At 32.5% G+C, this 15350-nt stretch overlaps 2 protein-coding genes across 2 annotated transcripts; both read right to left on the reverse strand.

Annotated features, from left to right (window-relative positions):
- Nucleotides 1–263: 263 nt before the first annotated feature.
- LOC103494066 (hexosyltransferase GAUT11) lies at nt 264–5020 on the reverse strand. Its single transcript, XM_008455087.3, has 2 exons — nt 4275–5020; nt 264–2092 (listed from the first exon to the last, which is right to left on the reverse strand). The coding sequence occupies exons 1-2, from the start codon at nt 4425–4427 to the stop codon at nt 638–640; spliced, it is 1608 nt and encodes a 535-aa protein (XP_008453309.1). The 5' UTR covers nt 4428–5020; the 3' UTR covers nt 264–637.
- Nucleotides 5021–10095: 5075 nt separating this feature from the next.
- LOC103494065 (uncharacterized) lies at nt 10096–12139 on the reverse strand. Its single transcript, XM_008455086.3, has 3 exons — nt 11381–12139; nt 11208–11293; nt 10096–10596 (listed from the first exon to the last, which is right to left on the reverse strand). The coding sequence occupies exons 1-3, from the start codon at nt 11688–11690 to the stop codon at nt 10306–10308; spliced, it is 687 nt and encodes a 228-aa protein (XP_008453308.1). The 5' UTR covers nt 11691–12139; the 3' UTR covers nt 10096–10305.
- Nucleotides 12140–15350: the final 3211 nt, after the last annotated feature.

Genomic DNA, 15350 nt, shown 5'->3' on the forward strand with positions numbered 1-15350 from the left:
TGATGTAATAGAACAAGGCAAGATCCCATCAAAGGCATCATTTTGAAGGGTTGCATTAGTAGATCCCTTTTGTTATACAGCATGAACATTAGAAGCTATTTAAGAAAAAAGAATCAAAAGCCTAACCTCACATAGTATTTGATTCAGTTGAAGCACACAATCATATGTATGAACAATAAATTGATTTCAATTACATCATACTAAAATGTTTGAACAAATTATTAAAGAAATTGACAAGTAAATAATAATGATAATAGTGATGATAATAATAATAATAATAATAATAATAATAATAATAATAATAATAATCTATAGCTTGAAGATCATGGAGTAAAAAGGAAAAAAAAAACAAAAACAAAAAAGAAAGAAAGAAAATCTACATCTTGCTGATGGGAGCAAAAATGGATTCACAGGGCCATTTTCCTCATTACATTTGAACTTCTCTAATGTATAAAAAATCATCTTTTTTTTTTTTTTGTTGGTTCTCTTCTCAAGGAACTAGGGTGGAGAAAACAAAACCTCCTAACATAGTCAAAATTGTCTACTTTTTGAATCTACAATGAAACCATTGGTGAAATCTGTTGGAAGTGCCAAAGAGATTGCTTGAGTGACTTGCAATCAATTAGTAATACAGTTTTTAACTTGTGATGCAATCTTGAAAATAAGGGTGGCTTTCATTTATATAACGTTTCCAGAGAGGCTTGTACCTGGTTATAGCCAGCTTCAACCATGGCTTCATGTTTCCATTGAAGTGAATCACAGCTGCACTCTCAATCAAACGGTTGTCGATGTTCAGGTCATAACCCAATCCTAAAACGTGCCATCTTCGATCAAGTGGTTCTGTTAGCCCATAGAAGGTTAATAAGCCAGGAGGAAGAGTGCCTGGCTTCCAAAGCAAACCGTCAGCATTTTGTTCCTGCCAGTAATGATACCGAGCAGTTACGTTTGCTTTCCTCCATGCAATTAGATCAAACACATTCATTCCGAAGGCCCATCCGCACGCCTGTGGATCGAACTTTGAACTTATGATTGAGTTAGAGAAGTTCAGGTACTTGTAGTAACGATGAAATGCTTCAAGGCAGGTTTCGACCGCTCCATTCACGTTTCCATGCATATCAAGAGAAAATAGTGGTGTGAGGTCTTTCTGGACTACAACATCATCGTCAAGAAACACTACCTTCTCTAGCTGCGGATAGATCTCTGGAATGTAGAACCGAAGATGGTTCAACAGCAACAGATATTTCGGGTTTCGCAGTTTTGGATCAACTGCCAAATCCTGAAGCCCTCCAAAATAATATGCTCGTGTGTTTGGATCAAGCATTTGTTTTAGAATGGGAGCATAAGAGGCATTTAGCCAAGAAAAGTCCTCAACCTTTTGAACTTCAATTGTGGATCCTTTAAAATCATTGCTAAGGAACCAAGTCTGCATAGCTCCATAGTTGATCCCATTTGTGACAATGTGGAAGACCAACTGTTTTGGATGATCAGCATTAGAAACAGTGGAGTTGACAACAACAGATGTGGCCAAAAGATTGTCGGAAAATATGCAAAAATGATACAAGTTATTATCCACGACCCGCTGGGAGTTTTTCTTCTCATCTGCTATTTCTTGAAAGGAAGGATATTTAATCCAATCAGCTATGAGTTTCACATTTAGGCAGTGAAGACTCTTTGGAAGAGCTTCAGCTGCAAGTTGCCCAAACACTGTGCTTTGTACCGTGGCAGCGTTAGCCCGCTCTTCAAGGGCTTGAATATGAGACTTCATTGTCATTATTGTAGTTGAAATATCATAATGAGCATCTTGTGCCTTGAATATTAAAGACGATAAGCTTTTGATTATTGGCTCTGCTTCCTCCAGAGTGATGGGTTCCCCTCTCATCACAGCTTTAGAAAGCAATAGCTGGGAACTTCTGATTTTGGAGCTGAGCTCCCAGGCAAGGTGAAGATTGCTATGCTCTTTGGCGATAACTACATAAGCTTTGGCAAGTGTGATTTGCTCAGCTAATTGCCGCGAAAATGATGTAGCACTTGATATTTCTTCGGTGAAATTTAATCTGTCATGAGCAACTTGTTCAAGTCGTGAATTTCTCTCCTGAAGAAAGAGGGGTCAATGTCAGAAATCAACAAATCAACGTTTAGGGAATCATATTCAATGGAAAACAGAGAAGGGAAAAATTTAAAGATGACTCTAGCATAAGCAGCAACTACATTCTCAGAACAACTCCGATTAGCCAATTATCAATAGCAAATCATCCTGCCAATCAATTATTTGCGATAAATTGGCTTCCAAGGAAGAGGAGTGACAATGGATGTACATTTTTAACTGGAATATACCTTTAATCATTCAAAATCCATTTAATGTTAAGTTTTACACTTTTTAATGTGGTTTTTGTTATCACCAAATTTACTTCTAATGACTAAAGGCATATTTTGTAGTGATTTTAACCATTTCAAAAACCACTCCCAAACATGACATGAAGAGATACAACCAGGGTACTACATCCATATACACACAACAAACTTGCCAATCCACTAAATCGTGTGTCCAAATCCCAATCTTTTTAGAAAACAACATGTTGCCTATCGCTGGATCATGGCTGATGTCCATGCATGTGCTTCTAAGAAGAAATTAGGTGTGTCAAGGTGCTGTGCATCAGAGATATTAGAAGTTTCTTTAAGGGTGTCACAAACAAATATCGAACCTGGAAATTGCAGCATTTGCTAATATATATATTTTACTCTTATTATTATGAGTTTCTTTACCCCTGAGCATCTTCAGCGATTATTGTTTCAACCAATTTGAACTATATACTCTATGAGATGATAAACAAGCATTTGCCACAGTCAATACTACACAGCAACAACTTTAAACCCTTCATTTTTTGTCCCTTTACCCTTGCACATATTCAGGCTCAACTTTGAGATTACTTGCGATTATTGTTTCAACCAATTTGAAATATATACTCTATGAAATGATAAACAACCATTTGCCAGAGTCAATACTTCACAGCAACAACTTTAGACCCTTCATGTTTTATCCCTTTTTGGTATTCTATATAGCAGTTGATAAGCAGCCATTGCAATGCAAATTGGTTTTACAATCTAAAAGAAAACTATATCAAAATTTAACCTCATTAAATAACAGGAAGAAAATAACATAGAAAAATTGTTTCAGCAGTGATTATAATCAAGAGTCAAGCCAGAAGACATCATATGATATTTCCATTGCCCTTGTAAGAGCAACTAAACTTTTATTTTAATCTTCTTTCAAGCAATGATGTTCAACCAACTATGGTGATTACTGATTACCACCAAACATTCCAAAACCATGACACTGAATTCCTCCCATTACCCTTTTCTAAACATAATATTCTAAAACTATGAAAAATTATTCTTCGAATTACTCCAACGAGATATCAAAAATTTAAGAGCAGAAATCCCATGCATCCCCAAGATCTATTTTGCTCAACTCTAATCTATCTCCGGCCTATCCACGCTCGACTCTACTTCAAACAAATAATGGTTCACCTCTTACTCATTCTTTATTACTCTTCTTTAAACAGAGCATTTAAAGCCATGACCACATTGCTTGACTTTAATTTATTTCCTGTTCATCTTCTTCAAGCTGCCATTGCCAACCACTTCCATCTCATTGGCTTAAGAGTCTAATTAGACAATTACCTCATTAACTCTCGCATCAGTTCAGAGTAAATTCCACATCAAGGTTTAAGCAAGTGTTGTCTCTTAATTATTTCCTAGCAACTCTAAAGTTGTGGTCCTTTATGAAAGTAGGACCACCTAAATTAGACTCATATGTGCAGGAACCAGTAAACAATTGATATAAATCAAACTTCTCAACATATTAATCAAGTCATATTAAACGCTCTTTGCCAGGAAGATTACTTAACAAAATTGATATCCATAAATGTATAGAAGATAAAACAGAACTGGTCAGAGTATAATGATACCCATTAATACATACCCAATTATTACCCAATGCTTTCATTCCTAATTGTGCAAGAAAAATTAATTGAAACATTGAAGGAATGTCAATCAAGGCATGCATAAAGATCAACATGATTAAGATGTAATGGAACTGATTAGATCATATTGAGCTCAGAAACCTTAAATCAAAAACAACAACAATAGAATTCAATCATATAACAGCAGCAGAGTGAAGAATAATGCAGCCAAACACAAGTATGAAGGCATCGATTCAAACCAAATGAAGAAGCTCAAAACGTAGAGAAGAGTTAGTGAAAAGGAGGTATTACCAGGACGGGCTGTTCGATACGATCTTCGCTCTGATTATGGTGAACTACAAACAAAACGAGTCCTACGATTGTGAAAAGCCCAAAAAGCGCCCAGATCCAATGCGAAAACCTCCGTCGAACCGGGCGGCGAAAGTCAGCCGGCCGCCGCCTCATCTTTCACGGATTACTTCCTTCAATTCAACACAAAATCAATCCGAACCGACCCATCTCCCAGATTCAATAAAAAAAACACAATAACTTCCACCATATGGATTCTTTTGCTCACTAAAACCACTGTGGCCCTTAATCTCGATCAAGTCAATACACCCTCTTCAGTCTTGAGAAATACCCACCTTTTTATTCAATCTAAAAACCCAAGAGAAGGCAAAGAATAAGTACCCAGAATCAGAATCAGTCCTAAAAGGCTAAGACTAATAAGAGTAAGGCTGATCTGTGTGAGCTAACAGTAATCATCACATTCAGAATTTCACAAAACGGTTTCTCTCAAAGATGAAAAAAGGGTATCAAATGGGGCATAGGCTAAGGAAAAGCACAGCTCATGGGAGCATGTGCTGCGGTTTTGTAGTTGCCTGATGAGCCAGCGAGGCTACCTTGAATGCTAATTACCATACGAAATCCAATTTTTTGCAACCCCATCGTTGCCACACTGCAAAATTACATCAAAATTTACGATTCCATTTTTCCCCCACTAAGGATTTTTCAACTTCCTCACTGTTGAAGGTCATTTTTCTTTTTCTTGGGTTATGTTTGATCTCCCTTCTCTATAGATCTTTGTGATCAAATTGGAATCTTTATATCATTTGCTTTGTTGGGCTCTTTGTTTGTTATATAAAATAAGGGTTTTTGGTAGATTAGTTTCATTTAATTAAAAGTATTATGTATTGGTATTAAACAATTATACATCATTTAAGGATTGTAAGAAATGGTGAAAGAAAATGCAAAATTGAAAAATGGATTTTGGTTAATGGTTGGTTGACATGTCACAATGTACTTTTCCATTTGCAAATGCAAAGATTTCCTTTTTTCTTAATTATTGTTTCTTAGATATTGACAAAAAAAAAAAATAATAATCTACCAAAGGCATCTATATATTTGAGTGATATCTTCGTTAAAAACACGAGAGAAATAAAGACATTTTGTTCTATTGTAAGTTTAGTTTTCATTTCATCGTTAGTTCTTAGATGTATTTAAATTTCAATATATTACACTTTTTGTATGTTTCTTCAAATTGGTCTTTATATTTGAATATTTACATTTTTTTTAATCTTATTTTTCATTCGGTTATTTTTTATATTCAGTATTAATCTCTATTAGTTAATTAAAAAATTATAATTAATTAAATTTTCATGCATTTCCATCTCTATTAAAATTAAATTTAAATTAATCAACAAGCAAACACTAATGTCAAAAATTGAAGTTATTTAGTGAAAGCTTGAGGTTAAAAGAGTGTTAATATTGCAACCTAGGAACCAAGTTGAAACAAAATTCGGATCTCAAAGTTAAAATTGTAACATTTTGAAATATGTAGGCTAGATTGAAATTAAATTCAAGGAAACCAAATTGAGGTCTTGGCTCGATATCCATGTGCAGCCTTTTGGTTGATGTCCATGCTCGAAGAATGGGTTAGTTCATTGCTTGGCTTAGGCGGCCCTGGTGCATGGCAATCGGAGGAGTTTTATTCCCATTTCTTCTTCCAGTCTCTAAAAATGTGGGTAGGAGTTCTTGTGTTATTTCGGATTGGTTCTTCTCTATATTTGTCGGTGTTTTTTGCGATTATGGTTAGTTTCCAAAAAAGTGAAAACGATCTCAAAACTACATAACTTAAAACCTAATATTTTGAAACTTAAAGACTAAATAGAAATTAGATCTAAAATTTTTAAACAAGATAGGTAAAAGAATTATCTTAATATTCAAAATATTTTCAACGAAGATTTATATGTTAATATGTGAGCTAAACTAAGTTGATGTACAAATATTTATAACCTAAATTTTAAATTTTGCCAATATTTTCTATGGCTTAACATGATCTAATATTCGAGTATTTATAGTAAATAACAAAATGGGCAAAATTTACAAATATGGTAAAGTGATTTTCTTTTAAATTTAACTTTCTTTTCAATTTCATTCTCATCAGAGTCTATTAGAGTAATAGACTAATACTTAGTAATAATAGATTTATACTAGAGTTTAACATTGATTATGATATTTTCTTATCGATTTATATAGAAATATCATTCTCTCATCAATAAATTTTCATCTCGCAAGCAATTGACTTATCGTATAGTTTTGTATTTATCAAAAAAAGTCTATCATGGATTTGTCATGCAAATAATTTATTCTTGTTTTTAGTTGACTTGCCATTTCAATAAGCACTTTTACATCTTTGACAGATAAGATAGCATTCCCTTCGAGTACCATATATGAATATCATTTTGTGAGTTATAGAATTGTCTTATTGGTGTACTTTCGTTTTTCTCTACAAATCACAACAAATTTTAAAATATCCGCTTTTATTAACTAAAAATTACATATATCCTAGTTGATCTATCGACAATAGATGACTATTACTGATAAACTTTGATTATAATATATGTCATCTATAGGTGATAAAAGCTTATGTGATAGATTGATCTTCGCTCCTATGGGTGAGCGTTAGCTCGTGGGAAAAAAAATGTGTTTTTTTGTTTGTTTTGTTGTTTTTTTTTTTAATTTCAAATCTCACATCAACATTTTTTTAAATTACTTCCATCAACCAAAAAACTAACGCTATCTATAGAACTTTTAAACTCACTAGTAAATAACGCGTTGTCACGCACGTGAAAATCACACATGAAAAATTATAGTTTTAACTTAAGTTTATAAAATTAGAATAGTCATTTCACTATTTTCTTATTTATATCATTTTTATATTCTCATCGTAATGAGTGGAAAATGAATAAATTATTTAGAAATATCATAATATACTATCTCAAAATTTATAATAGCTTTAATAAAAAAAAACATGAGCAAAATTCCCATTGTTACATTGGATTTTTAATGTTACATAATTTAAACATAAAGAGCATACATACATCTACATGTCAACCACGGAGTTGGTGGTTCAAGTTTCCCAAACTTCCGTAAGAAATATACACAAGCATACTTTTATATAAAAAATAGAAGATAATGGAAAAGAATAATTTGATTTGCTTTTCATCTTCAACCTGACATTTTGCTCTGAGTTGTGAACATGAGTGGGATTTTTTTTAAAAAAAATAAATATTTATACCAAAGATTTGAAAATGAAGAATTTGAAAAGTTGAAAGAGATGCAAAAGAATTAATATGAGATAAAGAAATGTGAATAGTTGGGAGATAGAAAATTAAAGGATAAAAGAGAAATGTGAATGGATTTGGATAAATTTAAATGACATAATTAATTGGAGAGAAAATTTTAAATTTTTTAGAAAAATTATAATAAGGAGATGAAAAGGAACTTCTATCTTGTTAATGTGAAAATGGTCACAAACATTAGAATTATGAAAATTGCCATTAAGATAAGACAAAAAGAAAGTTATAATGAAAGACTAAAATGAGACTAAAAAATTTCTCTAACTTCTATCATTTTATATACAGTATAGATATAGATTACTCAAAACTCAAACACTCTAGGATTATTGACTAGAAAATTAGAATTCCCAATCTTTTTTAAAATGTAAAGATTATCCATCCAAAAAATTTGTTCAAACAACAATAATTTGGAGAATTAATCGAGGCATTAAATGCGTTCAAAATTTTTTTCCAAGGGTATTAAATTACAATATAAAAAAGAGATCTCACAGGCTGAGGTCAATGCACAATCATAACAACAAGAGAGCTAAAAAAATAACTAAAAACACAACACAACGTGACCAACCACTTAGAGAGGTTGTATCCGATTGATGAAAGATTACACTCTCAAAATATGATAGTAACTATATATAAAACTACCTTCCAGACTTTATGCCTCAAAAGATTACTTGCCCAAATGACACATTCCTAAAGTTGCCCATCAGTCTATTAAATTGTAGGGTATTTTTTATACTTTGCTTGGGAAGGTCTAAAAACAATAAATGGCAACCCAATTTAATATATTTTAAGGCATCCAGAAATGATATGGAGAATTTTATAATAATAAAACGATAAGGTAATTAATGAAAAATGAAAGCCAAAGGAATGTCAGAAGGAAGATTTTTGTTACACCCAATTTAAGAAAAAAAAGAGAGAACCGAAAGATCCAAGGCAACTTTAATCAGCCACCTAAGTAAAAGAGAGAAACTATGTTGCTGCTGTGAAAAACCAAACCATGCCCTGCGCCGACACAGCATTTAACTTTAGCTTCCTGTTTGGTTTCTGAGGACAATTATCTCTACCTTAAACGAGTCAAGTAATGACAAATTACTATAGCCAAAACCCAACTACTTCCCTGAGCCTAACTTGGGATGGTTTTCAATCCCAAACTCAGAAAGGATGGGGAAAACCTGTAGCCAAACTACCCCCAAACAAATATCTAGAAGGAATGTTTTCTTACCAAGCTTTTGAGGTGAGGATTTTTCAATTTTCAGAAGCTTAACTATGAGCTCAACTTAGCGAAACAACCCACAAGCAAATGTGTTGAAAGTGTCTTTTCCTACTAAACTTTTGAGATGAGAATATTTCAACTTTCTGAACCTTAGCTACAATCCCAAGTTTCGAAAAGGATGGGGAAAGATTGTAGCCAAACTACCCGCAAGCAAATGTGTAGAAAGAGTCTTTTCCTTCTAAACTTTTGAGGTGGAGTTTTTTTTTCAATTTTCGAAGTCTTAACTATAAACTGAACTTCAGAGTGGATAGGGAAAGACTGGCCAAACAACCCACAAGCAAATATCTATAAAGTGTCTTTTTCCTACAAGCCTTTTAAGTGGGAACTTTTTAACTTTCAAAGCCCTTGATTACAATCTCAACTTCAAATAGGATAGGGAAAGACTGTAGCCAAACAACCAACAAGTAAATATGTGAAAAAAAAGGTCTTTTCGTACTAAGCTTTTGAGGTAAGGATTTTTCAACTTTCAGAGCCTTAACTATAAGCTCAACTTCAGAGAGGATAGGGAAAGCATGTATCCAAACAACTTACAACCCACAAGCAAAAATGTATAAGAGTCTTTTCCAACTAAGCTTTGAGGTAAGGATTTTTAAATTTTCAGTGCTTTAACTACAGACCAGAAGTGTATGATGAGAAGGGTACAAACTGGGATTAACTTGGCCCTGTTTCTATCAGTATCTGTCGGAATCCAACTGGTTTTTCCCTTACCAATGAGTCACTGAAGATTTTGTGGCTAAAATCTGTTCATTTTGATTCACAGTCAAAGCAAAGATGCTATCATATCATGGTTGTTTGGCCATTACAATCTCATAAACTAACCTTCCTCGCCTAAGTTTATTTTCTAGTTCATAAGATTCACCTTTCAGTGCATTCTCAAACAAAACATGATAGGGAAAGGAAAAAAAATCTAACCTTTTGGTTGTGCAGATATATCTTAACTAGTTGAGTTATGCTCAAAATGATGACAGACTCGTATTCTTCGACAAGAATCTAAGCAGCGAAGGATTTGAAGTTAACAAGAACCACTTGTTCTGGAATCATTCTAGTGTTAAATTTTGTAAGGATTACTACATCATCTTTGGGAATTCAAGACAATAACTGTGTTCATTTTATTATTACTTTTTTACCAATAAGACTGAATTATACTCTCATGTATAAGACAGAGACAGCAAAGGCTCCCTCCCAAATCTATGATAATTTTCTACTTTGGATCAAATAACAGTGACAAAAAGAGGATCAATTTACAAATTTCTATATCATTTTTTTTCTTGGGTTTTCTACTTTTGAGTAATACAGCCACTCCATTGTCATTAAAGAAGCAAAAAGTGAGGCTAGATAAGACTTGCAGTATCAGAAGCCTCGCCATTTCCATCTTGTTTTTCTCTACAAAAACAACAATGGCAGCTGAAAGAAGAAATTATAACATACAGATTCAAGCCAAAAGCCAGAAATTCTTGTGACTTTTTGTAGTGATCAAATATCCTCCGACTTTCTTGCTTTTCCTCCTCACCGCAATGGTCAGGCATGAAGATGTTTGGATGCAGTACTCCACAATCCCTCCATGATTCCTTCTCTTGTTTGTACTGAACTTCTTTATCAGTGACCGGAATGGAGATTGCTTTCTTTGCCCAAGAACCAACAGAGACACTCGCTGTTTCTTGGCTTCTTCTACAATCACACGACCCATCTCCTTCCCCTGTAGGAATTCCATCTCCACTTGAACCTGAAATTAAATAATAATTCTTTCCGCTTAATTTTTGTTGTAACATCGAGTGCCGTGTTTCTTTAGTTAACTCATTCTGCTTAGAATCCACATCAACTGATATCTAAGCCAAAAATTCAAACTAGCACCTAATCCCATATAGAAGGAACAAATTAAAGAGAGTTGACGTAACATGGTAGAAATCATCAGCCCAACTTAAGCTAAGTTAGGGATGCAAGCAGAGTTTCATATGGTTCAGAGCTTTTGCATGGAGAAGATCCTTACTATATAAAGGACAGCTTCTCTATTGATTCAGATATAATCATGAACACCTCTTGTGCAGAATTTAAAAGCAAAATTAACGGATTAAGTTAGAGTGGACAATATCTTACTGTTACATGGAGTAACACAGAAACACCAAGATCCCATTGTCATAGCAACATAATCCTACACTAATTATGATTATGTATTGTTACCTGTCAATCGGTTCTCTCTTCATCTCTACATTCACGTGGAAAAGAAAATAGAAAACACGACAACGTATTCTTACACTAGTTCATTGTTATCTACCAACCAATCTTTCCTTCTAGACTCATAAGGAAAAAAAATTGAAAGGTATCACAGAAACTTACTCCTGGCCTTCTCATTTGACACATATTCTTCAAAGACAGAAGAAGCTGATAAGCCTTCATGTCAAGCTTTTCATCAAACACAACGCCTGCAAAACATCAACACCTTCAGAAAAACAGAAATTCCATGAAGAAAAAAAAAGTAGCTAATCAACACATATTAGACCAAGTTTAACCTTGTTTTGAAGATTTAGAAACGTGAAGAAGAATAATAGAATCATGAGACTGAACAGCATGAGACAAGGCCCATTCAAGAGCTCCTTTACCCTCAAAACTAGAATCAACCACAACCATTATTTTATTACCAATCTGAGCCACAGATTTCACACTTCCCGTGCAATACCCATCCCCTAAAAGTTCCTCCCTCTGAAAATTCTGAATCGAATCGACGGTGGGTCTGGTTCGAATTTGCCGGAAACATACCTGAAAACAACCGGAGGATTGAGAAATTCTCACCCTCTGCAATCGGGTGTGTTTCCTAGCCATTTTCCGGTGATGGGTCTAAATAAAATCAGGTACTTATAAGCATAAGTGGTAAGAGGAATGAAATCAAATTCTAGATACGCCATGATTGGAATTTTGAATTGAAAAATGATGGGTTGGTTCATCTGGCAGTCCAAATTCATCAAAGGCGTTGTTCTCGCTTGAATCGTTGGGTTGGGCACCGCCTTGAACGTGCTTGACATGAAACTGAATTTAATATATATTAGTCTTCTGCTTCTTCTTCCATCCATTTTCCATTTGCCACCATTGCCATGCACTACTACCCTCCAAAGTTCCACAATTTTTTAAATAAAATGCTTTGCCTTAATATATATCAAACCGTGAACAATGTTTAAGAAATTGTTCAAAACAAAAAACAATCCGTTCCAAATCACCCTCAAACTCTCAACAACAACAACAACAATTAATATTTGATTTAATCAAATTCTCGCTTTGCTTTTCTTATAATACATTAAAGTATGGATTTGTTATATATTTCCGCACGTCCACAACTAAGATATTCGTCGGTTGATGATAATTAACAATTTCCACTTCTCTAAACTTAATGCATTTTAATATAATTATTGTTATTATTATCATTTATAAATATGTAGACTTAGAGGTGAAGAATAAAATCCAATTGAGTTATGTTCATAATGACAATAAAATTAGTATAATTAATTGATTAATTGATAATGACTAATATAAATTTCGTTACAAAATTTATTAGAGATATTAAACACATATGTTATTTGGACACTTGATTGACTTTGACAATATTAATAATATAATGGAAAAATGCAAAAATGTTGAAATGGGAAAAGAATCCAATAGAATGGTTAAAAGGAGGTTTGGTGAATCTCAATAAAATGGTGAAGATTAGGCAATATGGTAGGGAGGATTGCAATATGAAATATAAAATGTCAACCTCATGATTAATATTATACAAATTTAAATGTAACACCCATTAAATTTTAAAATATGTTAAAACTTATAAGATCCAAATCTACTATTCTTTTTTTTTTTTTTATTATTATTATTATTATTATTAATTATTTGCAATCTTTATCCCTAATGGTATGTATATCTCATTTCTAAGATTCCAAGGGTTGTGTGAAGCGTTTTTAAAATTGATATTATTACAATATAATAAAATGGACATTAGAGTATTTGGGAGAAAATTTTCATCCTTCATTGGCTAAGCAATTTTTAAAAATGGCATGGATATGCACAATAAAATATTCAATGAATCAATAAGTCATTTGCTGACGTGTAAAATAAACAAAGGAAATAGTATGTACGCATTAGATATTTTTCTTTGAGGTAAGAAGTGAGAGTTTGAACTCTTAGATCTTACCGTGTCAACAAAGTTAATAAATCATAAAATTGATATTGTTTCAGTTATAGAACCGACAAACTTCTCAAATCAAACAAAAAATGAAATTCACAATATTATATTTTCTAACTCTTCAATCAAAACACTCATTATACAATTTATTTTATCTGAGTCTACTATTGATAAATTTTTAAAATGTTACTATACACTCGATTAAATATAGCAAAATATAGAAACATTGTTTTTTTTAAAAAAAAAAATGGACGAAAGGTAAATAATTAGGATGAAATTTGAGAATATCTAACCCAATGGCCCAATTTCACTTATTGTGGGCCGCACTCTACAATCCGTAAGTCCATTCAACTTTTGAAGGAAAATTACCCCTTGACTTTGCTATTTGTTTAAAAAATTATACATTTAGGGATGCATTCGACTCGGAACACGAAGTTAATAAGTCTATGGCAGACATGTTTGAGTTAGTAAGTTTGTGTGTGAATCTTTGAAATATAGAGTTCTAAGATGGAGTTATTCGATAAATGTGTAACATTTATTGTTGAAGTTGATTTGTTTACGTAGTTGTTACATTAAAATCGGAATCTAACGACGTCATGACCAACTTGGTTGGGAAAACGGCTCATTCTTATTTTGAAATAATAATATTACAATTGACTTTTCATATTTGTTTCAAAACCATCCTTAAAGTTTTTTTTTTTAAAAAAAAATGAAACTATTAGGTTTTTTATAATGAAAATCGAGACCTAAAACATATTTGACAATTCGAGTTCTAAAATTTCAATTTCATGTCTTTGAAATTTAAAATTTTAAACTCATTTCCTTTTACAATATTGGATAGAGAGATCAAGCTTTTAACTTTGGAGCAGATGATACATTTTTTCAATGTCAATTGAGTTATAATCGTTTTAACATACACTTTATTCAACTAATAATCTATGTTCTAACAACCAAAATTATGTTTCAATAGAAGTATCTACACCGTACCATCTTTAGACTCAACATTGCAAATACTAACGTCGTTTGTTAAAATGCTCGTCAGGGATAAAAAAACAAAAAAAGAATAATGCACTGTTAATTTTGAAATAACGTAGTCCATCGAGTGTTCTCTTTTACATAAAGTGAAGTACGAGCGTGGGATCAAGAATTATATATTTAACTTTAATAAAAGAGAGTATATGTCATGTTTTAATTACTACGTACGCTACAAATAATTATCTCCTCTTTGTTTATTTTTCATGTCAAAGTATCAAACATTTTAAAACATGTTTCTTTACATATGCACATATATATATATATATATATATATGATTAAAAAAAAACATGTTAAAATGAAACAATTATTTCAACTTGGCATGAATGCAAGTCTTGGATTTCTCCTTTTAGGGTCATTAAATGGGCTTCATTCATCTAAGGCTACCCATTTTCTTTGGCCCACCAATTCAAATTACTAATTTTTCTTTCTTTTTCTCTTTTCCATTTTCCCTTTTAAAAACAATTTAAATAAATAACCTTATTATTTTTCATAAGTATATAAAGTCTTTACATTTACATTTACATAGTATTAAGTAATTAATTAATTAGATACATTCGAAACAAGTCCCCATATCATGAACATTTGTTTTCTTTCTTTTTTTTCTTCTTTGAAATCACGAGTACGATAGATCTACAACAGCGTAGCTCGAGACAAAAGAGTGAAAGAAACGTTGGACGAGTATATGTACGTATGTATATGCGAGTAAGTTAAATGTAGAATAGGGTATGGATGGATGGATAGATGGAGAAAGGGAAGAAAAATTATTGAAGAGTAAGACAAATTGTCCTTTCAAACTTTATTATTATTATTATTATTATTATTATTTTATTTTTCATCAAAAGGGGTAAAGAGGGAATCATAATGGTAATAAAAGAAAGATCAATGAGACAACACAACACAATGAGGGCAAAGGGCTTACCCTCATGGGGGAACTAAATGATGTAGGACCCAATTATATTTAATTTGTTTTCCTATCCCTACCCTTTGGCCATCCAAAATTCCTTTATTATTTCTTTTTTTTATTATTATTATTATTATTTTAGTTATTATATTCTTGAGATGGACAATTGAATGAATAGGGTATGGGCATCATTTTCACCCTTTGAATCAAAGGGCAAGTGGCCCTTTTCACACCCAACCACCCAATTCCCCAAAAGCAAAAGAAAGAAAAAAAAAAAAAAGAGAAAAACTATTTCTCACATTATTGGCCCCTACTTACCTTAACTTCTTGTTTGTTGGCTTCCACCTCCCTTCATTTGTTCCTCTCAACGCCCTTTCA

Source organism: Cucumis melo, chromosome 2, assembly GCF_025177605.1.
Source record: "Cucumis melo cultivar AY chromosome 2, USDA_Cmelo_AY_1.0, whole genome shotgun sequence".
Taxonomy (NCBI): Eukaryota; Viridiplantae; Streptophyta; class Magnoliopsida; order Cucurbitales; family Cucurbitaceae; genus Cucumis; species Cucumis melo.